This window comes from Phocoena phocoena, chromosome 16, assembly GCF_963924675.1.
Source record: "Phocoena phocoena chromosome 16, mPhoPho1.1, whole genome shotgun sequence".
NCBI lineage: Eukaryota > Metazoa > Chordata > Mammalia > Artiodactyla > Phocoenidae > Phocoena > Phocoena phocoena.
In genome coordinates, this window is record NC_089234.1 from 76,943,353 (window position 1) to 76,971,238 (window position 27,886).

A 27,886-nucleotide genomic window follows, 5' to 3' on the forward strand; every position below is an offset into this window, starting at 1 on the left:
AATATTCTTGAAGCCATTCTTATCCTTCCTGCTTTTACTCTTAATCCCGTCCTACCCTGTCCTCCTCTGGACTTGTTAGTTTTTTCAGTGAAGGGCAGTGTATACGTTCAACTTAGAGGCTTTAGTATTGTAATTGCAGTTAATGTCTGTCTTTGCATGCTTTGATTTCCTTTTCCCTTCTCTGTTAATGTCTGGACATAGGTTCTGTTCTGTTCTCGAATTCCACATTGAGCTATTTGGCTACTTGTTAGCTTTTGAGAAAATTTTGGCATTTGGCATTAAACTTTGACTTCAGTTTTATGAATTTTAGGGATTTTACTTTTTGTCTCCCAATGTTCCGACATAAATTATTTTCTGTGGGCTTATTTACTTGTTTTTTTTCTTTTCACCACCTACAGGTAGAGATATATTCAGTTTGGTTAGCAGTCTTATTTTTCTGTTATTGTGAATGATTTTATGCTTTATTTTCTTTTGTTACTTAAAAGAAAAATATGAACTTTTGGGGGCAGACTGCACTGTCATCAGCACGTGTCATCATCCTTGTAAAAACCGTGAAAATTAAAAGCTGACTTTTAACACTGCTTACTATGTCTAAAGCACTGTTTTAAGTATTGATATGTATTATTTGATCCTGTAACAACCCTTTGAGGTAGGTATTATTATTAGCCCTGTTTTATAGATGAGAATAATGAGACCTAGGAAGGTTATATAACTTGCTCAAGGTCGCACAGCTAGTAAGTGGTGGAACTGGGATTTAAACGTAGACATTCTGGTTCTTTAGTTTGTGCTCTCCCAAAATCTAGGTTCTCATTTTAACAAGATGAACTCTTTAATGCAAAATTGTATTTTAATTGCACATCTTATTATATTTTCAATGGAAACTGTAAAGAGTTTGTACCAAACAATTATTCATCTAAAAAGGACTTATAGAGTTTGCCTGGTTCAACGCGAGTGTGCTTAGTTTTGAATTCACATCTGGGGCAGCAGAACCTGTGTTCCTTAACTGGAATTTTGGAGTGCTTGTCACAAAACCATACTTTCTTTCTAATGTAAAGTCTTCAGAGGTTTTAGCAACAACTAAATTAATATTTTTTTCTATTGCTCAGGAGAGTATCGATGAGTCTTTCATTAAAGAAGCTATTTTAACCCGATTAGGTGATGATAGCATAGATGTTGTCTTGTCAGCTATAAGTGCATTTGAGGTGAGTGAATTTGTTGTTCATTGATGTGCATGTTTTGTTTGTAAATTTTTACTTACTCTTCTCACATGAATCTCTGCTCTAGGCAGCAGCGTATTTGGAAGTTATTCTTTCACTGGAAATTTGTTCTGTTGAGAGCACAGACTTAAGCCTGGTTGGGGAAAGCACATGGGAGTAATTAGATCATACAATTTTATATATTTGGAAGTTCTTTTAAAAAGGAAAAGTGCTTTGTGAATTTTTACCAGTAGTAAACACGTAGGGATCCTGGGAAATTGGATCCTGAATGGCACTCTTGTGAAATTGCTCTCATAGAACTTTTAAATTATACTGGAATTCTTGGGAGATAAATTCTTTATAATTCATAATTTTTTAAAGTTCGTTTAACAAGCACCATATTTGAAGCAAGCAAAAATTTATGGGTATTTTTTTCTCTCTAGATTTTCAAACAACAGTTTAGTTCAGAAGTGACAGTTTCAAATCTCCTGAATCTCTTTCAAAGAGCAGAACTTTCAAAAAATAAGGGATGGTATGTATTTGTATCTCCTCATACAAATAAATTAATGAAATTCTTTTCTTTTTAATATATTTATTTATTTATTTATATTTGCCTGCGTTGGGTCTTCGTTGATGGGCGCAGGCTTTCTCTAGTTGCGGCGAGTGGGCTTCTCATTGCAGTGGCTTGTTTTGTTGCGGAGCACGGGCTCTGGGCGCATGGACTCACTCGTTGTGGCTCGCGGGCTCTAGAGCGCAGGCTCAGTAGCTGTGGCGCACGGGCTTAGTTACTTCATGGCACGTGGGATTTTCCCGGACCAGGGATTGAACCCATGTCCCCTGCATTGGCAGGTGGATTCTTAACCACTGCGCCACCAGGGAAGTGCCTGAAATTCTTATATCAAGTTCACTTTTATTTGGGTTTGTATGGATTTGTTGTAATATTCTCTATATTTGAAATTTTTCTTAATAAAATGGAAAAAGAAGTGTATAATGTATGTAATAATACTGAGATCTGGGAAGTAGGATGGGAAGGAGCTTTAATTTTTTACTTCATATAATGTATTTCTATTTTACAAGGATAATACATTACACTTTATAATTAAAACAATTACAAATAAGTAAAAAATAAGCTCAGAATCACATGATACCTTCTGTAATGTTTTGATGAGCTTTTGTTATTTCATTTTTGGCACCTAAGCTTTTTGCATGAAAAAGTGACTAAGCTCCTTAGAGTATGAGAGCATGTCTTACAGGTTTTTGTGTCCTATTTAGTTCTTAGCATATAGTATGTGTTCAGATAATATTTTTTGAACTGATGAGTGAATCTCTGATTTCTAGTGGAGTTGAGATGTATAGTGTGATATGTCTTATGTTATAGTTAACCTAATGATTTCTCAAAAAGAAAGATTTGACAGAGTTGGTTTAAAATTAATGTTCCAGATAACTCCTTTGTTAGCATGGATTTTAAGTGATATCTTGATATTTCTCAATAATGTGTTTGTTAAAGAGACCAGGATGGTGTCAGTTGAGCTGGAAAAATGTGCTGGAAAAATGGAACGATGATTTTTTGCTGAACTGAAGTCTCTAATATGTCTCAACCAAATGTGTTTATGTATCTTTTAGGTACAACGTGCTTGAGATAGCAGCAGACATACTAATTAAAGCAGAGATACTGAGTGAAAATGAAAAGTTGTCGAATCAGGTGGTGGTGCACCTGCTGCCATTTATGGTCATCAGCAATGATGATATGGAATCTGCTGAGATGAAAATGGCTATATATTTATCAAAATCAGGAATTTGCTCTCTGCATCCTTTATTAAGAGGCTGGAAAGAAGGTAAGAAATTCAGTTGTTTTTTAGAAAAAGTGAACAGGTGACACTTTAAAACAAGATAACCATAATTCAAAATTGGCAGTGATTGTTATTTGAAATTGTTCATTGTGTTACATGCCAGCAAGATATTTTAAAATTTTTGCTAATATGGAAAGTATACAGTGAAAAGGACACTGACCCACTGAAGAATTCGTAATTTTATGAAAAGAAAAAGAAAAAGCAAAACTTCGTAGGAAAATTATAAGACTTTTGCCTAAATTCTTTACTTGACGTGATATTTAGGTGAGTGTTAGTAACATAAGGGCCCTCTGGTGTTCAGTTCCTTTTTTTTTTTTTAAACAGCTCTTGAAAATGTGATTAAAAGCACAAAGTCAGGAGAACTAATTGGTGTAGCAAGTCAGAAGATGATTGAGTTGCTGGCTGACAATATCAATTCAGGGGATCCCTCTTCAATGTTAAAGATGGTAGGTATGTTGTCGAAGTCAACCCCCTGGGTTTCCTTCTCATAATCTTATTGGATCCTCAGTGTTTGCTTTACTAGATTCTTCTTCTTCTTTTTTTAAAATAACTTTTCCATTCTTGAGTACTTTGTTTTGTTTTAAAAGCATAGTGTTTAGTATATTTTGCAGGTTGTTTGAAATCCTTAACATTTTATGTAATTTATTTCATCCTGGTTGTATATTGGACCAGTAGGAATATAATGTCTACTTTTTAACCTTTTTTCCTCTCATTTAAAATATTGAAGTCATATTTTTTGTTAAAATATCTAAAAGAGGAGAAATTTTCTTTTGCCTTAGTAAATCTTTTAAAGGCATAAAAACATCCAGTTGGCAAGTGCAGTTGTGTTCATTATAATTTCTGAAATTATTTATTTTTATGGTTACCCAGAAATCAATGCTTACTACTTTTTTAAGGTTTTATATTTATCATCTCACTCTAAATATGAAATACATGATACCTAGATAGGCAGAGGTAGAAAAAATTGTTTTTATGCAAACCAAGAGCTACCATTCACGGAGTCTGTTTATTTTTCAAGGTGGAGGATTTAATAAGTGTTGGAGAAAAGGAGTCCTTTAGCCTGAAGCAGAAAGTGACTTTTCACGTGATCATGGCTGTACTTGTCTCCTGCTGTTCGTCTTTAAAAGAAACTCATTTTCCATTTGCGACAAGAGTCTTCAGTTTGTTGCAGAAAAAAATAAAGAAGCTTGAAAGTGTCATTACTACAGTGGTAAGGAGTGCAAACTCTCTGGAAAGTTAGATGTTAGAAAAGTGACTGCCTGGCCTGTTAATCACAGCAGAACTGAAAATCGGGGGCTGAGATGCTGAGTCTTTGGATTCTAGGGGTGAAATGCGAGTCAGCCTTGAGTAGCGATAGGTAGTGGATTAGGTGCTGTCTTTGTAAGAAATTTAATTGAATCATGGAATTTCACGTTTGTGGTGTTTGTGTCTGATAGTTGACTCTCCCCTGTATCATCTTTATTGGGTAAGTATCCAAGCTATACTTAACTACGTCTAGTGGTGAGGAATTCACTAGATATATTAGTGCTTGAATAAAGTATTGTTTCATTCTGTTGTTTACTAGAATAGATCTTTTGTATTATTTCAATTTGGATTTTGCCAGTCTTACTATTAACCTTTGACAGTTATTACTAAGGAACATGTTTTCAGTCTTTGACAGTCTTACTAAGGAACATGTTTCTTTGACAGTCTTACTAAGGAACACGTTTCAGTTGTTGATATTTTTATGAAATACCACACCTTGGGGTTATAGATTATTTCTTTTAATATCTGCCATAGAATAGTGTCTTGTATTTAATAGTGTCTTGGTTTTATTTGTTCTCCAGACTTCAGAGGGTTCCTTGTTGTAGGAGATGCTCAACAAATCCCATTTTTTTGACGTTCACTTATACTCTCAGGATTTTATAAGTTGTGGTCATAGCCATTATAGCTAAATTTATGTAAACTTTAAGAGACTGAATCTTCATATTTTAAAAGGTAACCCAGGGAATTCCCTGGCAGTCCAGTGGTTAGGACTCGGCACTCTTTTACTGCCAGGGCCCGGGTTTGATCTCTGGTTGGGGAACTAAGATCCTGCAAGCCACGTAGCATGGCAAATAAATACATACATACACACCCACATACCCAGATGAGCCCTTCTTAACTTCTTTCTTTATTTTTTTGAAAGTGTGGTGACCTGGACTGTATTTGTTCTCAGTGGTAAAGTGTGGACAAATGGAATGTTTTATACACACGTAGATAACAGGTGGTTTTATATTTGATGACCTTTCTGAGAGACCCGAGCATCTTTTCAACAGTAGCAGCACTTTGAGCCAATGAAATCCCTCACTAGAGACATTATCTTAAAAGTCTGGCTTTGGGTTATTTTACTACCAAGTTATTATTCTGTGCTCACCTACGTGGAGTCTCGTTTGTTGTTTTCCTGCACCATTTCTCATGCTTCCTTTTGGCGCTTGTAGTGTAATATCTAAACACCTTAACGTTTTGCTTCTTGTTTAGAATCATCTGCAAGTTTGGGGATTTGACCATGTACCTTCTTCAGATAAGCAGTAAAAGTATGAAATGAGAAAAGTCCCTTTAAGGATCTCTTGGAAATCCAGTACCTTATTTTTCTGTTTAGAAACGTGCCTACCCTTTATTTGACGAGGATAAATTACATGAATAACATTTGTTTTTAGGGATGATGTTTTAAGAAAACATAGATAAAATGAAGCCATGATGAACTTATTTGTGTCTTGTGAATAGTGATGGTTACATCTCTTTAAAAATCTGATTAAAACTATTATTCCTCTCCCCACCCAAATACACATATAGACAAGATTTTGCAAATTACGCAGTCATATAGCCATTGCAGTCCATCTGTATAACCCATGTTCAGAACCCCTTTAAACTTGTGCTATTTTTGCTTCCTTTAACATTTCAGGAGATCCCCTCAGAATGGAATTTTGAGCTGATGATGGACAGAGGGATACCATTGGAGCTGTGGGCACATTATGTAGAACAGCTCAGGACTGCCCGGAGGATTGCTGTGGAGGACTCAGTTTTACTCGTGTTTTCACTGAAAAATTTTATTCATGCATTAAAGGCCCCTAAATCTTTTCCTAAAGGTAGGACAAGCTGTGAATCTTTTGAATGTGATACTGTGGAAAACTGAGTCATTGATTCCACAGCTTGTTCTTTGTCTTGAATGAGAAGTTCCCAGTGGTGTATTCGCATAAGTTTATGCACCTTTTCTCCTTCTCTTCACATCCCTGTAGACGATACCTGGTGGAATCCTGAGCAGCTGAAAGAAGACAGCAGAGACTACTTGTGCTTGCTCATTGGGCTCTTCGAGCTGGTTCTCAGTGGTGCTGACACCGTCCATTTTCAGGTTCTGATGAAACTTTTCATGAAGGTACTAGCTCACCTTTTTCAGGCAGACTGTCCCCTTGAAGAAGATGTTGTAGATTCTTTGAGTTATGACAGTTTTTAATGAACATGAAAGTAGACTTTTAGACAGTGACGAGCGTGTGGTGATGGATGCAGACCCTGTAAAGCAGTGCTGATTCGTGACACCCGTCGGTAGGTTGGACGGAGACTGACATTGCTGCCGGCCTCCTCATGTGTTAGGCCTGCTCAGGTGTTTAGTAATCACAATGGCCAGATATGTTCGGTTGACTACTGTCATCACCAACGAGAAACTGCAGTTCAGAGAGGTGATTTAGGATATGCAGTCGCTCAGTGAAGAGATTTCATCACGGCACCGTGACCTCCGTGCCGCCACACCCAGTGGTCAGTTCTTTGCTCTTGTCTTACTTGCCCTCTCGACAGCATTTGACACAGTTGACACTGCTCACTCCACCCTCATGGTACTTTCTTAGCGAGGTTTCCCGACATGACTTTTGTCTTGGTGTTCTGCTTGGCAACATCATCCTTTCCATTGTTGTTAAATGTGTTCAAATGCAAAATTACAGTGAGTCTAATTCTTTCACACCCTTCCCAGTCGGTGAAAGTACCAAGCGGAGAATAATTTTAAGCGACTAGACAAAGCAAAACGTTGCAATAAATTGTTTTCTGTAATTGTACACTGGTGGAAAGAGGATTTGGAACCAGCTTATGTGAGTAAAAATTAAATTAAACTTCACTGTGTTTTGTTTTTAATTTAGGTACATCTAGAAGATGTTTTCCAGTTATTCAAGTTCTTTTCTGTTTTATGGACCTATGGTTCTAGCCTTTCAAATCCACTTAACTGCAGGGTGACAACAGTGCTGCAGACTCAAGCTCTTTATGTGGGCTTTGCAATGCTCTCTTCTCAGAAAGCTCAGTGTCAACATCAGCTGGCATCCGCATCTTCTCCAGGTACTACAAGTAGCATCGTTCTATTCCGTCGTGACCAGATGGTAATTCTTTCTCCACGTGTGGTGTGTGAAGCTTGTAGTTTGGAGAATTTCTTTTATTTTTTTATTAGTGTGGGTGGATACTCTTTTCTGTCTGTGTATGTATGTATTTGTGTGCTTATGTATTTTTGTGTATTTGTAGACTGTTTTTGGTTACTTCTAAGTATTGCTTTTAAGTTCTAAACGTCAGTGGCAAAATCCACCAAAACAGATAATAAAAATGGCAGGTGGTTAATCATGGGTTTTTAATATCCATCTGTTCATTTTTTGAATAGTAACTGGGCTGTCTAGGGAAGCCAAACCATCATAATACAATTCAGCATTCAACTGATTAATTATTACATTGGTCTCCATTCAAGCAACCCTCCTGGATTTATCTCTTTTATCAGGTATAAAGTAATTTTCAGGTTGAGCGCTCACTAATGAAACACCCAAAAATAAAACTTCTGTTTTTATAAAGTAAATTGTAAATTTTGCAAAAGATGCAGAATTTCACAAAGTTGATAAATAAGCTGTTGAGAAGTGGATTGACTTGCAAAGCTGTTGACAAATGAGCGGATCTGTCAGAATTAGACCCTATAATGATTGAAGATGAAAAAGTTGATGAGGATGATGGAATCATTTAAGTATCAGAGGAATGAGAGCGGCCTGTGGAGAATCTGAACATGGTCTTGATTCAGTTTTTTATTCCCAAATCACTTGTTATAAATTTTCTATGAAAGCAAAGTGAATGATCATACATTTTCCCCAGAACAATTTCTCAATATTTATCTTTTATTAGCTCCTTGAAAGAGCACGTAATTACAGTTGTAACCAAAATTTTGTTATATGTGAGATAGATATACAATTTTAAGCTTTACTTACACAATAAAATCCCACGAATGTAATTTTTTCTCCACTACTTACTGAAATATTGCAGTCCGTTTTTAAGGTGGATTTACTTTTAAGAAGGTTTATCCAGGTTTTTCGGATGTGAATTTCCTGGACTTTTTTTTTTAACATCTTTATTGGACTATAATTGCTTTACAGTGTTGTGTTAGTTTCTGCTGTATAACAAAGTGAATCAGCTATATGTATACATATATCCCCATATCCGCTCCCTCTTGCGTCTCTCTCCCACCCTCCTTATCCCACCTCTCTAGGTGGTCGCAAAGCACCGAGCTGATCTCCCTGTGCTATGCAGCCGCTTCCCACTAGCTATCTATTTTACATTTGGTAGTGTATATGTGTCCAGGCTACTCTCTCACTTCGTCCCAGCTTGCCCTTCCCCCTCCCTGTGTCCTCAAGTCCATTCTCTACGTCTGTGTCTTTATTCCTATCCTGCCCTTAGGTTCATCAGAAACTTTTTTTTTCGTTTTTTAGATTCCATATATATGTGTTAGCTTAGGTATTTGTTTTTCTCTTTCTGACTTACTTCACTCTGTATGACAGACTCTAGGTCCATCCACCTCACTACAAATAACTCAATTTTGTTTCTTTTTATGGCTGAGTATTCCATTATATATATGTGCCATATCTTCTTTATCCAGTCATCTGTTGATGGACACTTAGGTTGCTTCCATGTCCTAGATATTGTAAATAGTGCTGCAGTGAACATTGTGGTACATGACTCTTTTTGAATTATGGTTTTCTCAGGGTATATGTCCTGGGCATTTTTTAAACTTTTTGAATGAATACATTGTAAGCATCTTTCTATATTAATAAATATAGAATTATATATATTTTTAAAATGTCTGCAGAATATTTTGTGTGGAGATACCATAGTTTATTAAAATAGTTATCTACTGTTAAACTTATGAGTTTTCAAAAAAACGAAGTCATAAGTAGTTAGATTTTCTAATTAGGTGTGAAATGTGCTATCCTTTGGCATCAAAGGCAGTGGCTTCTGAGGAATATATGCCTCTTTGTACATAGCATGACCAGAGGACCTAACTTTTCCTCTGGTATTGCTGCAAGACGGGCTCCCTTTCTACCCCTGCTGTCTTGCCTTCTGTCACCTCCCCACTTCCTGAAGTACTTTTGCATTTATGCTGCCTAGATATGTCACAGTTACTCCACTGAAAACAGGGGAGATGCACTCTGTTCTTCATGGAAGCTCAAGGACCACTAGAGTCCCCCGGGGCCTCAAGTAGAGGGCTGCTTCCTCATTGCACCTGTCCTCAGAGCACTCCACTGTGAATCCACAGTGAGCTTCTAGCCATACCTTTTCCCTTAGGAGTCTAGGAAGTGTTGGCTGGTATTTGTTTTCATATATTTACAAGAAAATATTATGCTGGGCAAAAGAAAAAGGGTTTGCAATATTAATATAATTGTATGAGTTAACTTTTTGTCAGTGGCTTGGGAATCTAACCAGTTTTTTTACTTTCTTTGCAAATATGTATTCCAGCTCAGGCTTGCATAGAGCAAGTCTTTGCTAAACGAATAAGAGTTTAACGTTTGTAAGCTGGAGGCTGCTGTTGGTTTGTTATGCCTTATCAATATAGTAAGTTTATCTACATGTTTAAAAGCAAAACTCAAGTATTTTTTTCAGCTTTTATGTAAAATATGCTATTTCAAATCTGAAAAAAATTAGTTGGGAGAATGAAGTCACATAGACTTTTAAGTGGAAGGACATACTTAACAGCTGATTGCTTAAATAATGTAGTTTAACCCACCTTGGGTTCCAGTAACTTACTTGAACATAGTAACCATAGTAGTTAGTACTTTGTTTTTGAATTTGGCTTTTTCTGAAAGCTCTGCCCCACTCTACTGGGAATTTTAGCAAACAGATATCTTGGCCTGATGCTGCCCTTTGTATGAATTCAACTTCTCAGCTGTTCATTTTTGGCTTTACTTTATAAATTAATGTCATGGAGACCAGGAAGGATTTCCAGCTTTCATATGACCTTCTTGGAAGAGTATGAAAGCTTGTCACACTCTTTCTTAGCATTCCAGAAGTAGTGTATGTAGAATGGATCATTTCCAGCAAGATAAAAATCACCAGAATTTGCCCCAGTAAATAGTATGGAATAAAGCTTAAATAACTAATTACCATAAAAGGAATTTAGATGTCTCTTTATCCTGGAGACTTTTCTTCAAAAAACCCTGATTCACTTGATTTCTACCAGGTCCTTGAAGCCGGTTATTTCAATGGTTTTGAAGTGGGCAGGGCATAGAACCAAGGAAAGCTTCCAGATTCTTTGTCTAAAACCAGCACAACATCCTTACAGATAAAAGGCGATGGCTGTATTTAATAATGATGCAAAAATTCTAAATAAAATACTTGCTGGGTCCAGCAACATTATTTTAGAAAATAAACATTTCCCCAGAGTTCATTCCAAAATACAAAGTTGGTTCAAAACAAGGTATTCTATTACATAACTGGCTAGAGAAAACCCATATAATCATGTCCAAAGATCTGAAAAGGCATGAGATAAAAATCAGCAATTACTCCTAATTAAGTGACAGCAGAGTAGGAGTAACATGATGAAAATACTTCTCAAATCAAAAGCTAGTATTTTTGCCACGTAATTGGCGAAACAAAAGCATTCCTGTTAAGTGCATCATTTTTACTGAACATGGTTCTAGAAGTATAGTTGGCAAAAATAGATACGTTTCAGATACTAATGAGATGTATGAATGACAAAGCTGATATCCCAGATCTGTGGGGTTCTTAGGTTGACTGTTAAATAGGACATCTGCTAACCATTTGCAAACATTAAAGAAGCTTGACTCCAACCTTATTCTTTAGACAAAAATTTCACCTGAACTAAAGATTTCACATGAAAAAAAACTTAGTTTTAGTGTTAGAAGAAAATACGGAATACTAGAGGTAGATACTTTTAAAACTCTTCTAGAGTGGGGAGCACCTTTCAAAGCAGCATGTAAAACTATAAGAAAAATTCTTCTATAAAGCTATAAAATTTCCGCATCAAAAAGAAAGTGAAAACAAACATCTATTCAGGACAAAATATCTGCAAAGTATCATGCACAGATGGGTTATTTCATCTGCACTCTTGTGCAAGGATGTATGTAGAGGGTGTTTGTTGCAGCAGTTTTAATGCCAAAAGACTAGAAACAATCTAAACTTTTACCAGTAGAGTAAAATACAGTAACCAGTAAAGTAAAATACAATGGAGCATTTGTATACAGTTTTAAAAGGATATTTAATGTAGATATGTATGTACTTATATGGAAAACCCTCCAGTATACATTGAGATGTGATAGCAGTTGGTGCAGAACAGGATATGTATGCTGTGGTCTCATTTGTGTGTTTTCAAAAGAATATAACAGAAAATGTCTAACACTTCTCTAGAATAGAAAACAAATAATTAAACAGTGACTGGTCTTCAGAGAGGGAGTTGGAGTTGAGAGGAAAACTTGCATCTTGCACCCTTTGGTACTATTGAAGTTTTATACTGTTTCAATGTTTTGAATCGTTACTTAAATTTTTTTCCCTTTGGTTTTAGTGGTGACATCTCTACTCGTTAATCTGGGAAGCCCCATAAAAGAAGTACGTAGGGCTGCCATTCACTGTCTCCAGGCCCTCAGCGGAGTGGCATCCCAGTTTCATCTGATCATAGATCATGTGGTTCCTAAAGCAGAGGAGATCACCTCAGATGCCACCTATGTTGCTCAGGTAAACTCAGTAGTGTGTATGCCCGTGTGGACACATGAACCTTTTTCTCCTTTCTTGACATTCTGCTTTGCAGGGATTTTTTTTTTTTTTTTTTTTTTTTTTGCGGTACGCGGGCCTCTCACCGTTGTGGCCTCTCCCGTTGCGGAGCACAGGCTCCGGACGCGCAGGCTCAGCGGCCATGGCTCACGGGCCTAGCCGCTCCGTGGCATGTGGGATCTTCCCGGACAGGGGCACGAACCCGCGTCCCCTGCATCGGCAGGTGGACTCTCAACCACTGCGCCACCAGGGAAGCCCTGCAGGGATTTTTATTGACTAAGTCATTGAATTTAGAAATTGATACGTCAATGTCTGCACATCTTTCTTCCCCCATTTTAAAAAGATAGCAATGCCATGTTTCATTTCTGCTATCTTTTTACTGGCTAAAAGGCCAGTGTTTAGCTTTTGATAGTAAGCTACCTGATGGGTAGTGATACCCTTTCCTATTAAGGGTATTGAAAATCATGAGCAGTGTCGCATCATTTGGGAAAGAATCTTCCATAAGTAGTACATGTAACTTTTTTTTTTTCCAATCCGGTTTTCTTTTTTTGTATACTAGGATTTGGCTGCTTTATTTGAGGAACTACAGAGAGAAAAGAAGCTGAAATCTCATCAGAAGTTGTCTGAAACTTTGAAAAACCTACTTTATTGTGTATATAGTTGCCCATCTTATATTGCAAAAGATTTGATGAAAGTGCTTGAGGACGTCAGCAGTGAGGTATGTGCAGTTTCAGTGGGCTGTCCAGTCCACGGGATGTTACTAAAGGTCATTGTAACTGCTCACATGTGTGTAGGACTTCCTGACGGTGCGTACATACACGCAGGTGTGAACATTTTATGAATTTGGGAGGGGGAAGAGTTGAGGTGGAGAAAAGAGATACAGGATACAAAAAGCAAATATTAGTGAGTTTCTTTCCATTTTAAAATTGTGTGTTATCCCTGTCTCATCATTGATGTGATTTTAAATGAATTTTACAGTCACACAGGGAAAAACACTGGCGATGCACCGCTGAAAAACTGTTAGTTTTTGTTTGTCCTTCAGGTGAAAATCCTCCACAAAGTAATATATTTGAACATAAAAGTCTGTGCACATTCCAAAATCATTTACTGATTTTTAAAATGTATGTGGCTGTACATTTTTCTGTGGGGAGAATCCAAAGCTTTCATTATGTTGTCAAGGAAGCCTGTGATTCAAAATAAAGAGGTTGTGAATCACATGTTTGTGTGGTGGTTTGTGCTGGTACAGAAAAACTGCTTCTCATCCTTGTGTTCCAGAAACGCCCGTGGACCTTACTGTTCTTGGACTGACTGCAACTTGAACTAAAGAGGGATCAAATGGAGTAAAAGCCATTTGATTATATTGTCTTGTTGTAAGCAAACAGATGGCCTTTATCAGCCCTGTGTCGTCCCTGGTATAAACAAGGAATTGACGGTCTTGGTCTGTAAAAAACCAAGTAGTAAATATTTTAGGCTCTGTGGGCCATACAGAATGTGTTGCAGCCACTTAGCTCTGCCATTGTATTGCAAAAGCAGCCTCAGACAGTATGTAAACAAATGAGCATGCCTGTGTTTCAGTAAACAAAATTGACAAAAACAGATGGTCCTCTGGACTTGGCCTGCAAGCCGTAATTTGCTGACTCCTGGTTGAGTTATTAAAGACTTCAGATACATAATTTGAATTAATATTAATTACACAGCATTGGAAATGTAGTGTAGAAAAACTACAATTTATTTTTATAGTCCAAAACTTGAGTTTGCATTTCCTATTTTCAGAAAGTGTTAGGATGCTCACAGATTATTTTTCCTGTCATCTCTAAAGGGTTTGGAGCTTTTGACTGTTACAGACTGAACTGTCAGAGGGGACCTGGGTGCCTTACTTGGATTAATAGCTATCCCCGTGTCTTAAGAGGTCATTACTTTATTGGTTTTTTTCCTCCAGGCTAAGCTTCCAGTTTTGCAGCGTATCTTCGGATATCTTCGTACAGCAAGCAAAAACTTGTATCCATATAGATAACTATTTACTAATAAATTTTCCATACTTTAGATGGTACTTTCTCAGCTGTTGCCTGTGATTGAGCAACTGTTAGAAAAGATCCAGAAGGAGCCCACAGTTGTCCTGAAAGATGAGGTCACTGCTCTGCGTCTCATTCTGGGAAAATATAATGAATATTCAGCTTCCCTTTTACACAAGGACCCGAAGAGTCTAGATATATTTATAAAAGCTGTGCACACAACAAAGGAACTTTGCACAGGAATGCCAACCATTCAGATTACAGCCCTCGAAAAGGTCAGTGATTTCTGTCAGAAACTAAAGCATGTTCAGGGTTTCAAAGATCTGTAATGTTTTACTTCAAGAAAATAGACTGGGCATATCTTAAAGGAATATGATATATTTGACCCATGTTGCAAAACTGAATGATGTACATGAGTCATTTAAACTGACGAAATGGAGCCCAGTTTCACATTGTAAAAGAGAATGATAGAAAGATCATGTTGGGAATTGAAGTTTGTTCATTTATCTCAATTGCCTTTTTTCTGCCTCTAGATTACGAAGCCGTTTTTTGCAGCTATTTCAGATGAAAAGGTTCAGCAGAAGCTTTTGTGCACATTGTTTGATTTATTGGTGAACTGTAAAAACTCACATTGTGCTCAGACTGTTAGCAGTGTTTTTAAAGGGGTAAGTTGCAAACTTCCTGCCATTTGTTTATTGATGTTTACTCTCTTCCAAGTAATACCATGTTTAAGTTTCCTCCATTTTATAATGCTTTTAGGAAGTCAGATGTTCCCATTAACCAGAATCATGGAAAAGGAAGTCATAGAGAAAGTGCAAAATCAACGTTATAAGTCTTCATCATTATTTTATTATTATTATTTTTTGTGGTACGCGGGCCTCTCACTGCTGTGGCCTCTCCCGTTGCGGAGCACAGGCTCCGGACGCGCAGGCTCAGTGGCCATGGCTCACGGGCCCAGGCGCTCCACGGCATGTGGGATCCTCCCGGACCAGGGCACGAACCCGTGTCCCCTGCATTGGCAGGCGGACTCCCAACCACTGCGCCACTAGGGAAGCCCCATCATTATTTTTATTGTGTGAAATAATTATAGTTTTGAACACATAGGGTGTATGTTAGTTTGGATCTTACTCATATTAGGGAGGATCTCCCTCTTACACAAGAACAGGAATGAATGGTGGCTTCATGTTCAGCTGGGTCGTAGATTATTCTGCTTGATTTAAATAGCTGTTTAATGACATATAGAATGGAATTGAGAATCTGCTCATTGGTTTATATGTATATTGAAACCTAGCTGTAGATCAGAATAACCACCTAGTTACTTAGTGTTTTGCTTTGTTGTGCTTTTTTAGGAAAATACTTTCACAAAAATAGATAATAGTGTGGTAAAGTCTTAGTATCCAGATTCTGCAGTTTTCAGAATTTTAACATAATTACTTAGATGTCTAAGATGAGTTAAGTGGAACAAATTAAGGCACAGAGCAGTGTACATAATATGCTCCTCTGTGAGTGTGTGTATGTGTGTGTGTCTGTGTCTGTCTGTCTGTCTGTGTTTAATCTTTATAGAGCTGTTGGTATATGGAAAATTTCCCAAACAATACATAAGAAATTGTCAGTGATATTTGCCTTTGGGCATTGGACTGGGCTCTAGGGTTGTAGGGGGACAAAGTGGACAGAAACATGTTCATTGTATCTGTTTGAATCAACGTAAACTGCTCTAATTTTAACCCATGGAATCCTGTCATCACCCATTCTTCCTTCATATTCCAGATTTCCGTTAACGCTGAACAAGTCAGAATAGAACTGGAGCCACCAGATAAAACTAAGTCCTTAGGCACAATTCAGCAAACAAGGAGGCAGAAAATGCAGAAGTAAGAGCTATGAATGCAGTGAGAACACAGTTGTCCCCCAGGCCTTGGATGTTTTGGAACCATTGTGATTTTTTGATACCCATCAATTGGGTATAATCGGATACAGTCATTTTTACTTATTAGCGTTGATAATGTTTACTCTTCTAACTTTTTGTCTTGTCTGTTTCCCAGAAAATCACAAGATCTAGAATCTGTTCAGGAAGTTGGAGGTTCTTACTGGCAAAGAGCAACCCTCATCCTAGAATTACTGCAGCACAAAAAGAAACTCAAAAGTCCTCAGATATTAATACCGACTCTTTTTAACCTGCTGTCAAGGTAATGACACTTGCCTTTGATCTGTGAGAGAATGAGATTCTCATTCTTGCCCATCTTATTTTATTTAACATTCTCTTTTCACATTCACTTCTTCCTTAGCTAGTCTGTAAAAGAGAGCAAGTTGAATACTGTAGTTGAAAGATTTAAAGAATGATTATAGGAACCCGTTGCCAGGGCCCGAAACTAACCTTCATCCTATATTACGTAATAAATAAGCGCTTTCTCCAGCCTACTTTCCTTCCTCACTTTCAACACCATGTCCCCGGAGGCATCATTACTTGTATTTAAGGATATAGTGTGACACCCGCTATATTTTTCAGGTGTGCGTTATTAGATAGCTGTAGTGTACGCATTGCATCGCGGATGTATGCTCTCATCCAAAAAGAAAGTAATTCTCAAGGTTGTCCTCTAAGGAGATTTAAAATAGGTTGATGGAAGGTGCGATAGAGAGGAGAGGTAATGTGACATAAGCTCCTGCCTGCACTAGAAGAATCAGAGTTAGAAATCTTACGTCATGTTTATAGACTTGATGTTTTTTGGTTTTTTTAATAAGGTTATTTATTTATTTTTGGCTGCATTTGGTCTTTGTTGCTGCTTGCAGGCTTCCTGTAGATGTGGCAAGCAGGGGCTCTAGGCACGTGAGCTTCAGTAGTTGTGGCATGCGGGCTCAGTAGTTGTGGCTTGTGGGCTTTAGAGCGCAGGCTCTAGACTTGATGTTTTTTTTGTTTTTTGTTTTTTTTTGCGGTCCGCGGGCCTCTCACTGTTGTGGCCTCTCCCGTTGCAGAGCACAGGCTCCGGACGCGCAGGCTCAGCGGCCATGGCTCACGGGCCCAGCCGCCCTGTGGCATGTGGGATCTTCCCGGACCGGGGCACGAACCCGTGTCCGCTGCATTGGCAGGCAGACTCTCAACCACTGCGCCACCAGGGAAGCCCTAGATTTGATGTTTAAATAATGTTAATATTTTATTAACATTAAATGTTTAATGTTAATGTTTTATTTTAAATTAAATGTTTATTTAATATGTGTTCTGGACAGTGGTCATTAATGCAGCACTGAAATTGTACAACTCTTTCATTTCCCATCATTTCTCTTCTGGGCATCCTGAAGGTGTTTAGAGCCTTTGCCACCAGAGCAGGGAAGTATGGAATACACCAAACAGTTAATTCTAAGTTGTTTGCTTAACATCTGCCAAAAACTCTCTCCAGATGGCGGCAAAATACCAAAAGGTGTGTAATTTGTTGGAAGGAAAGGGGGGAAGGATTATCTACTCTGAGTATGAATGTACCTACCACTTAGAGATTTTTTATTTCTCGCCCTGTAGATGTTCTCGATGAGGAGAAGTTCAACGTGGAATTGATAGTTCAGTGCATCCGCGTTTCCGAGATGCCTCAGACCCATCACCATGCCCTTTTACTTTTGGGTACTGTTGCTGGAATATTTCCTGTAAGTGTTAATGATTTAAGACTTAAGCAGATATTTTTTTCCGTGGAAATGCGTAGGCCTGCACTGTTCTGAATTCAGTGGACATTTTGGATCTTACAGCACTGAGGGACTCTTGGCCCTGTTTCTTTAATAGCTGAGACAGTAAGCTGGTTGATCTTGCTCAGCTTTGGTTCCCCTTTTTGTGAAGTGGAGAATAATAGTAACCTTCTTCGTAGGATTGTTGTGAGAATGGGATTGGATAATTTATTGTTAGCACTTCGCAAGTGCTAGGTGCAATGTAGCTACCCAATAAGTGGTGGTATTAGTGTTATTTGGAAAAAAATCCCGTGAATCCTCAGGTAATCCTCACACAGCTTTCACAGTGACTTAAAATTAATTTGATTATAAAGTACCTCAGTTAAAGAAATTGTGTTCCTTATAGAAATACGTCATTTAAAAACTTTTGAAGAGATTGAAATTATTTTCATGTAGGGGATTTAGGTCAGATGTACTTAACCTGGAGTTGGTTCTCCATGACCTTTAGCAGGTCTCTTGATCTACTAAAATCATATGCAAGATTTAATGTGTATGGGGTTTTTTTCCCCTTGGTGTAGAGTCAGTAGATCTCAAAGGGGTTGATAATCCAGAAAAAATTAAGAATCGTTGATATTTTTCTTTTGTTTTTATTAAAATATAGTTCGTATGCCATATGAATATATAGTTAAATGCCACCCATTTAAAGTATACAATTCATTGGTTTTACTTTATTCACAGAATTGTACAATCATCACCATTATGTACTTCCTAAATGTTTTCCTCAACCCCAGAAAGAAACCCCGTATGCATTAGCATTCACTGCCTGTTTCCTTTACCACCAGCAACCCTGATCTACCTTCCCTATCCTAGACGTTTCCTGTAATGGAATCTTATAATACGTGGCCATTTTTGTGTCTGTTTTGCACTTCATGTAACGTTTCCAAGGTTCATCCGTTTTGAAGCTTGAATCAGTATTCTTTTTATGGCTGGATAATATACCATTGTACGTGTATACCACATTTTGTTTATCATTAGTTTACGGACATTCAAGTTGTTTCCACTTTTTGGCTGTTAACAGTTACGCTGCTGTGAACACTCGTATAGGAGATTTTATGTGAATGTGTTTTCAGTATTTTCAATAGGAGTGGAATTGCTGGGTCATATGCCAACTTAACTTTCTGAGAAACTGTCAGACTATTTGCCAGAGCGTCTGTACCATTTTGTACCCACCAAGCAGTGTCTGAGGGTTCTATGTCCCCACTCCCTCACAGCTGTTATTGTCTTATTATAGTCATCCTAGTGGGTATGAAGTGGTGTCTTCTGATTTGGATTTTGCATTTTCTTAATAATTGATATTGATCATCTTTTCATGTGCTTATTGACCGTTTATTTGTGGAGAAATGTCTGCAAATCCTTTGCCTATTTTTAACTTGAGTTCTTTTTATTGCTGATTTTAATGAATCTTGATACTTGATGTGCTTAAAATGGAAAATATGGAAAAATGTGTTTTCTTTCAGGATAAAGTTCTACACAACATCATGTCTATTTTTACATTTATGGGAGCCAATGTGATGCGTCTAGATGATACTTACAGTTTTCAAGTTATTAACAAGACAGTGAAAATGGTAATTCCAGCACTTATGCAGGTAATTCCAGCACTTATTCCACCATCATGGGTGTTATTTTTCTGATTTTTAAGATTTTACATAGAATGAAATTCAAGTAGTGGTAAATACAGGACATGAAAAGCCTTTCTGAAATGCTCAGGTATTTATGCCCGTTAAATTTTAAAGTGGTGACGCTAAGGGGTACTCTTGGAAATAATGTCTTTTCCAGAAATACCTATAAACATGCCGAGCTGGTTCTGCTGTACTGCCAGGGTATAACTATACAAGTGCCTTAACATTCCTCTGACAAAGTGCATTTACATTTACTGTGTATCTCAGGACATTGCGTCAGTTCGATAAGACCCCGGTGTAGGTCGATGAAATAGGAAGTTTTAGAGCAAATGTGTTAACATACAATTCAACAAACATTTACCAAGCATTCCCTTGAGAGCTCAGTACGCAAAGAGATGAGTGAGACCTGGTCTCTGCCGGACTAGTCTCGGCAAGGAGTGAAGACTTTGAAACTAAAAAGTAGCCTTGAACATGAATGGGCATGGCTGTCCACTTGCGTTTTCTGTTTACCCCCACTGTTGTCACTGTCTTTCCTCATGCTATTGACCATTTCAGCGATGACCATACCCAGCACCTCCTCCTTTTAATCTTGGTACAAGGTTGGTATTCTCTGTCCAGCAAGTTGGCCACTACAGGAGACGTATATAAAAAGGAAAATAACGATATGCGTTAATATGGTATATGCCAGTGGTATTTGATAAACGCTGAAGAGTTCAGGATAGGGGAAGGTCCACGTGGGCCAGGATGACCACACAGACTTTATTAAGAACTGGACTTTGAATGGGTCTGAAGAGGAGATAGGATTTGCCCCCTGAAAGGGCAGGCAGTCCCTGTCTGCGCAGGCAGTGGTGTGCGCAGAGTGTGTGAGGGACGTGGAGAGCCGAAGCGGGTGGAAGTAGGGGCACCGGGCTAGCCATTCGTGCAGGTGTTTGTTCCTTCATCCTTTCATCCGTTAGGCTGTTATCTTCTGAGCACCCACACCAGGTGGTTTGAACTTTATTCTGAAAGCATCAGGGAGCTGATGGCCTTGCCACACTCTGCTTTTCAGATTAAACCATTCTTCTCGAGGCACAACTCAAATCCTGCTTGGTTTTTGCAGGACGGCCCGAGAGCAGCCTTGCTCTCAGGGCCCGTCTTTGGCATCTGCCATCTAGTGCCTCCTGTTACCTTTTCACAAGTGTATTGTGTCGCGTGGAGATGATACATCTCCTTTGGGGAAGTGCTCACGCCATGCACTTTGTAGTCCCCTCAGGGCCACAGAGTGCTGAGGACATAATCTATATATGCTCCTTGAATACTTACCGATTGGTCTTTGATTGTTAGAATTCCTTTGATAACTTTTTCGGGGCACATCTGAAGGCCTTTTCGTGTCTGCTTATAGCTTGTCTCTCGGAGGGTTATTTGCGTCTACTCAGTGTCCCTGCTTGCTGTCCTGCAGTCTGATGGTGGCGACTCTGCAGAAGTCACGAGGAACGTGGAGGGCATCGTGGTCAAGATCATGAACGTGTTTGTGGACGCGCTGCCCCACGTGCCCGAGCACAGGCGCCTGCCTGTCCTCGTCCAGCTTGTTGGCACCCTGGGCGCAGAGAGATTCCTCTGGGTTCTCCTCCTCCTGCTGTTTGAACAGTATGTCACCAAAACAGTGCTGGTGGCTGCCTTCGGAGAAAAGGTCAGAGCGTAGGGCGCGGTGACAAGAAAAAACGGGGGGTGTTTCACACAGATTTTGTGTTACTTTCCACTTAAAACGTGGGGCTGGTGATGCCTAGTGTGCGCTACTTAACTGTGTGCGCAGAAGGGCTTTCAAAGGTGTTTCTAGCATTCTTTGAAATTGCTTCCAGAGCCTGAGGCACTGAATACCCTCCGGAGCAACAGGGCTTCTCCTGAGAGTGACTTGACTTTTCTAAGAAACTAGGCTGGTGCCATGCTGGGTGGGTGTATTTTAATTAAGCCCCAAAGAGTACAGCGGTACAGGAATTAAGCTGTCTCCTGAACATGGTGTTGAAGGCATTTTAGGGGGCAGGGGAGGAGGGTCGGTGTCACTGAAGTCACTGAGATGCAGGTGACAGTTTTGAAGAGAGATGAGGGCAGAAGTTGCACGTCCAGGGCTGTTTTTAAATGGCTTCTTAGACGTGGAATCCAGGAATAGATCTAGAGCCTACTCCAAGTAAAGTAATATGTTCATTTCTGCCAGATATCATAATGCAGTTTATCCTGGAATTATGCCTCATAATTCTCATAAATTGGCTTTTTTATGTAAGAAGCTCAGTACCTGATTCCTCTGGTCATACACGTGACCATAAGGAACAGCGTGGAGTGGCTTTCTGTGCGAAGAAGTACTTTTAAAACGTTTCCCTTATTTGTACTTACTAAGTAACATAAATTGGAGAGGTACAGTTTATGACCTACTTCTCTCCTCTACACAGGATGCTGTTTTAGAGGCAGACACTGAATTTTGGATTTCAGTCTGTTGTGAATTTACTGTCCAGAATCAGATCCAAAGCTTGATGAATATCCTTGAGTACTTAATGAAGCTGCCAGAGGAAAAAGAAGGTGGGCATTAAGTCCGATGTTAATTACTGTTTAATCTGGAAGCTTGAGAGAGGCAGAAGGCAGCTTGTCTTCAGAACCCATGGTACATCCTTAGAAGGATTTTTTAAAGTTAGTAATTTTTATTCGAGTATACGGTTGTTACCTTCTCAAATGTTGATGGAAAACAGTAAGTGGGATTTCTGCTTGCCGTTCCTAACACGTTGACTTTCAGACCTCTGTGCCTCTTTGTGGGCTGTGGAGTGTTCCAAGTGTCTGGGATGAATTGATGGTAAAGTGACAGCAAGTTAGCAGCATCTTATTAGCTGTATCTTAGTTTCCCCTTAAAATGCGAAGCTTTTTTTTTGTTTTTTGTCCTCGCTGTGCGGCTTGAGGGATCTTAGTTCCCCAACCAGGGACTGAACCTGGGCCACGGCAGTGAAAGCGCGGAGTCCTAACCACTGGCCCGCCAGGGAGTTCCCGTGAAGACCTTTATAAGAAGAAAAATAAAGCAGGTACCACAGCAGTGGTAACTAAATATGAAAATTTTATCACGTAGGGGTCTTGAAGAAAATTCCGCTAATTACAGCACCAATGAGGTTGGCTTAAGAAAGGGCTGACGTGTTGACTGTTCTTAGTTCTCTGCCTTTGGAGCAGAACAGTGAGGTACATTAGAAAGAAGGGTCTGAAGACTCCGCAGGGACTGTTGTCTGGGTGACCTGCCGTTTACCTTGTCTGCCCTGCTTGGCCGGGTTTGGGAGGGACAGAGCTGGGAGGCGCCGGTGAGCTGTGTGTGGTGACGTGCTGAGGACGAAGCCTTCATTCTGAGTCACTCTCTAGGACAGTGGTTTTTAAATGGCCCACCATGGACCCCCAGCCATGGCACCCCAACCCCTTTCATATTTGATACATTTGAATGTGGGATTGTACAGAGTTTTAGGACAGACATCTGCAGCTTTTAGAGTTGAATGTTGAAGGCAAGGGATGACCCTCCTTTAGTCTGTTGTGGGCCATCAAAGTAAATGTCTCTGCAGCTTTGGAAGTGGGGCATGGAGCCAGTTCAGACTCCTTTTGCAGTATCTTTGTCTTCTATTTATTTGTCTCAGTTACCTTTTTTTTTTGTTTGGTTGGTTTTGTCTTACATACTCTATTCTCAGGGCTGTTTGGGTACTTTCTTGGTAAATATACTCCTGTCTTTCACTGATTTAGAAGAGGAAAAACTGGGTATAACAAATTATATATACACATGCATATGTATAATAATATACATATTGTATATTATGTGTATAACAGAGTAACAGATTTCTCTCTAGAAATTGTATGAATTTGAATGTGGGATTCAAATTTGAATTCAAATTCAAATTACCCTGCTCATTATGTCTGTATCTGTATACCAAAGAATCAGGTCGAAGATGAGTGAGGTCACTTGTTTTGTTGCTCTTTTTCAGAAACCCTTCCCACATCAGTATCTTACAAGAGCGAATCACAAGAAGAAATGCTACAGGTTTTTAACATAGATGCTCACACTAGCAAGCAACTGCGGCATTTTAAATTTTTGTCAGTGTCCTTCATGTCTCAGCTCCTGGCTTCCAATAATTTTATCAGAAAGGTGAGCTGTTCTTTAAATGTGTTTGCTTTTTCTGAAGGAACTGTGTTTCAGGCTAGTAAAAACAGCTCGGCAAGTGTCTCATGAAAACGTGAGGCATGCCTGTAATAGAAACAGGTAGTGCTCTTCACCTCAACATGAACACCCGTTGGGCACGATCTACTAAGACTGTATATACATAAACCCTGTGGCTCAGCAGTTCTGTTCTCAAGTGGTATATACCCGCAGAAGTGTGTGAACATGTGCACCAAAAGACATCGACAAGAATGTTCGTGGTAGCATTGTTCATGGTGCCCAGAACTGGCCACAACCCAAGTGTCCATCATCAGTGGAGTGGACAGAGCATCTCGTCATAGCTGGACGTGGGTGCACCTCAGTGACACACAGCTATCTGGTGACTCGTCAGCATAACATCGAAGGAGAGAAGGCAGACACAGAGCAACGCATTCTGTGATCCCGGTTGTATGAAGTTCAGAAACAGGCAAAGCACGCCTGTGGTTTTAGACGTAACAACAGTGTCTATCTTTGGGAAGGAGGAAAGGGCAGGGTCAAGTAGGGGAAGGACTCTGAGGTGCTGATAACATGCTGTTTCTTTACCCAAATATAGTGAGCTCTACACACATGATTCGTGCACCTTTCTGTTTGTGTGCTAAACTTTAAATTAGAGAGAAAGAAGGAAATACAGAAACAAAATGAAGAAATAAAGAAACAGAAAGGAGGATCCAGGGTCATGACCAGGAACGTAAGAATGGCTGAGCATTCAAATATCTGTATTCTGTTTCTGTTATAATGCATGAACAGATCCGGGGGAGACCTGTGATCATTGAAATATTTAGAGAAAGAATTCAGTGAATCCAGCGCTTATTCGTGATTTCAGAAAAATAATCCTCACCACTGTGAGATGGACAGAACTCCTCAGCCTGATAAAGACATCCGTCAGAAGCCTGTGGTTCGCAGCACACTTCATGATGACACATGTGCCTGTTACAGTCTGGAACAAAGGCGCCCTCGGTCACTATTCCTACTCAGCAAAAGAAATGAAGTGTAAGAATCAGAAAGAAAGAGACTTGATGAACTTGTAGAACTGGGAGTTAGCTCAGCAAGCTCACTTGAGAGTGATCAGTGTAGACATTGCTCTGTGTCCAGCAGGCTTGCCGAGGACGGCGGTGCTTCCCAAGCACGCGGGCGGGTCAGTGTGACTGGACATCAGGCGGACACACCCATGCGATGTAAGAAACGTGCTCCATGGCTGGTAGCACCGCATGGCAGTGGGGTGAGAAAAAGGTCCAAGAACTAGAGCTGGCACGGTCTGTTTTCCAGGTGGGGGGAAGAAAGACTGATCTTACATATAAACAAAAGACAGTTTTAGGTGGATTAAACACTTCAGTGTGAAAAGAATTACTTAGCACTTTGAGAAGAAAACCAAGGGAAAAACATCGTTGTACCTGGAGGGTGGAAAAGAATTTCTTAAGAACTTGAACCAAAAGCCACCATAAACAATGAAAAGAAAGCCACAGACTAAAAGAAGGGTATTGCTATTTATAAATCAAGAAGCCTCTGTTTCTGTTAGGACAACTGGCAAAGAATATGAATTCATTGAAGAGGAATCACAAATGGCCAATGTGACAAAACAACCTCCCTAGTAAGAAGGAAAATTCAGATTATAGAGGATACCACCGTGATGTTGTCAGACTGGCAGGAAGTTTAAAGTTGTTAATACAGGAAGTGGCAAGGCTTGGGGGGGACAGTCATTTTTGTACAGTGATGGGTGGCAGGAGTTGGTACAGCCACTTCAGAAAGTGCGGGGCAGTGTCCATTCAAAGTGAAGATGCTCACCCCTGCTATCTAGCAGTTTCCTTTCTCTACGAAAACTTGCCTAGATGCTCAAGGAGAAAGGTTCTTTTTTAGCACTGTTACTAACGGGGGGGGGAAAAGGGCCATAAAACTAAATATCTACCAAGAGAGGTGAGTGAATCAATAAGTCGTGGTACACGGAGAGGAATACTGTGCGCAGTTAAAACGAATGAACTAGAACAACGTAAGTTACCAGAGAGAGAGCTCAAAAATCTAATATAATCAAGAAAGCATGTTGCCAGCTGGCATGTACTGTTTGATAACATTCAGCCACAGATTCAAGTTTGTGGGGCTTGGGGTGGAAGGAGATTGGGATTAGGGAACGATACAGAGGGGACTACAGCTGTGTCCTTAAGTTTAATATCTTAAAATTGGATATGGGCTAACGAAAGATTAGCACTTTAGAAAACTAACAGGTGTTAATCGTTTGCTGTATTTTTCTGAATCTTTGTAGTACTTTACAGATAGTATGAATATCTATAGAATGTAATCAAAATAAGTGAAAAGACTAATTAAATTAAGGGAAATGGAGTTATTACAGTATGACGGGATGATCTGGACCTGATTAACTTGTAATGTCAGAAAACACTGGGGGAGTGAGTTGGTCGGTCTCCGATGTTTCATTGCATTTCAAATGATTTTTCATCATCGGCTGTCATATTGTTCTTTAAAATTTAGGTAGTTGAAAGTGGCGGTCCTCAGGTGTTGACAGGCCTTGAACAGAGGTATGTTACTTTTTAAAATTCGTATTTGGAAATAATTTCAAACTTTTAATCAAAAAGCTGGAAGAATAGCACACAAGACTCTTACGAGTCTCCTGTGTTTCAGGTTGCTAGAAATGGTTCTTGGCTACATTAATGCTGTAGCACAGTCCATGGAAAGAAACGCAGACAAGCTCACTGGGAAGTTTTGGCGAGCACTCCTCAGTAAAGCTTATGACATGCTGGACAAGGTGGGTGTTTATTTCTCCCTGTCTTCTGTGTTTTGTTGCTGTTCTATGTCACCGTAAAGTTATTTAACAGAAAGTTTTACTTTAAGAGTAAACTTAGCAAATAGCTTAACAGAAGGCAGCCCAGATTTTTCTTGGAAAAGAATCTCTTGATGACTGGAGATCATTTTATCTGGAAAACAGTTGTTTCCCTACCAATTATGAGAACATGTGCCTCAGTAAATACGATGCTTTAAATATTGATTCATGTCCCGCTATATAACGTTCGCTCAGTGGAGCTTCTAGTTCATCAGTGAAATCACTGGCCAAGACCACTGTTTAAGATCCAGCTGGATTGCCTAGCTCCATGGCATTGAGCCGTTCACTTAGTGTGAGCATCCTTTTGTTGTCGTTTGATAAATGTGGTTAGTAATGCCTCCCTAAAAGGTTAGTCTAACAACTAGATAGTGAGTGAAAATGCCTCGCACCTAGAAGGTGTGCAGTGAATGGAAGTCTGTCTTAAATGAGTCATCTTCCCTTTTGTATTTTTTATTTTCCTTTTTTGTTAAATGTAAAACTGCTGTGTAGGTCAACGCCTTGCTGCCCACAGAAACCTTCATCCCTGTGATCAGAGGGCTGCTGGAGAACCCACTGCCCTCTGTTCGCCGGAAAGCTTTGGATCTTTTGAACAACAAATTACAGCAGAAAACCTCCTGGAAGAAGAAAATTGTAAGTGAAGACTGTGCTACAGACCCATTTCCCATTCTTCGCTTTATCAGAGCTGCATTTAACTGCTTGAAGTTTCTCCAGTGGTACAATTTAAATAAGTGTATTATTATCCAAATACAGTGCTGTGATGCGCGTGTGTTTAAAATGTGGCGCTAATTCTGATAGGAGCCACGTATATACGTGTTATAGGAGCTCTTAGCGTGGAATTGCACCCTAGCGGTATTCTGGCTTAATATGGACCATATGTTGCCTTAACTTTAGCACGATTCTAATCCTCCTTCACTCCACACGGGTAGAGTGCTTCATATAAATACAGAATTGGTCGCAAGCACATGCGTCCATTTATCGGTAAATAAAGCAGATGGAGAAAAGGTCGCTTGTGTTTAATCGTGTGGCGCAGGACGTCTCGGTCTGATCTCCATTTAGGCAGAGTCTCAAGCAGTAAAACTGGAGAAAAGGACTAGCATTTTGTTTGCACCTTTAGTTACGTGGGACGGTGGGCTGCCTTTTTCAGGTTTACCACTTCCTGGAACTGGTCCCAGTCCTTGTGGCCATGGTGAAGCATAAAAGAAAGACATTAGAAGAACAGCCAATCAACAGACAGACAGCCTTGTACACCTTAAAGCTTTTATGCAAGAATTTTGGTGCAGAAAATCCAGAGCCTTTTGTGCTTGTGCTGAACACTGCCGTGAGGCTGATTGCTCTAGGAACAAAGGAGGAGAAGAACGTCCTGGGGGGTGCCCTGCTGTGTGTGGCTGAGGTGATCTCCACGCTGGAAGCCCTGGCCATCCCTCAGCTCCCCAGGTATGTCGAGGGGACCGGACACAAGACCAC

At 39.5% G+C, this 27,886-nt stretch overlaps 1 protein-coding gene across 1 annotated transcript in view; it reads left to right on the forward strand.

Annotated features, from left to right (window-relative positions):
* HEATR1 (HEAT repeat containing 1) overlaps nucleotides 1-27,886 on the forward strand; it is a 48,041-nt gene that overhangs the window by 12,576 nt on the left and 7,579 nt on the right. Inside the window, exons 13-36 of the mRNA XM_065893765.1 lie at nucleotides 1,107-1,202; nucleotides 1,640-1,728; nucleotides 2,820-3,031; nucleotides 3,371-3,492; nucleotides 4,065-4,256; nucleotides 5,970-6,153; nucleotides 6,304-6,440; nucleotides 7,192-7,384; nucleotides 11,871-12,040; nucleotides 12,636-12,794; nucleotides 14,121-14,363; nucleotides 14,622-14,753; nucleotides 15,856-15,956; nucleotides 16,128-16,271; nucleotides 17,380-17,498; nucleotides 17,594-17,715; nucleotides 19,248-19,376; nucleotides 20,848-21,078; nucleotides 21,833-21,959; nucleotides 23,384-23,544; nucleotides 26,074-26,120; nucleotides 26,224-26,347; nucleotides 26,912-27,052; nucleotides 27,567-27,856. Coding sequence (XP_065749837.1) covers nucleotides 1,107-1,202; nucleotides 1,640-1,728; nucleotides 2,820-3,031; nucleotides 3,371-3,492; nucleotides 4,065-4,256; nucleotides 5,970-6,153; nucleotides 6,304-6,440; nucleotides 7,192-7,384; nucleotides 11,871-12,040; nucleotides 12,636-12,794; nucleotides 14,121-14,363; nucleotides 14,622-14,753; nucleotides 15,856-15,956; nucleotides 16,128-16,271; nucleotides 17,380-17,498; nucleotides 17,594-17,715; nucleotides 19,248-19,376; nucleotides 20,848-21,078; nucleotides 21,833-21,959; nucleotides 23,384-23,544; nucleotides 26,074-26,120; nucleotides 26,224-26,347; nucleotides 26,912-27,052; nucleotides 27,567-27,856 — 3,665 coding nt within the window. The remainder of the gene's footprint in view (nucleotides 1-1,106; nucleotides 1,203-1,639; nucleotides 1,729-2,819; nucleotides 3,032-3,370; nucleotides 3,493-4,064; nucleotides 4,257-5,969; nucleotides 6,154-6,303; nucleotides 6,441-7,191; nucleotides 7,385-11,870; nucleotides 12,041-12,635; nucleotides 12,795-14,120; nucleotides 14,364-14,621; nucleotides 14,754-15,855; nucleotides 15,957-16,127; nucleotides 16,272-17,379; nucleotides 17,499-17,593; nucleotides 17,716-19,247; nucleotides 19,377-20,847; nucleotides 21,079-21,832; nucleotides 21,960-23,383; nucleotides 23,545-26,073; nucleotides 26,121-26,223; nucleotides 26,348-26,911; nucleotides 27,053-27,566; nucleotides 27,857-27,886) is intronic.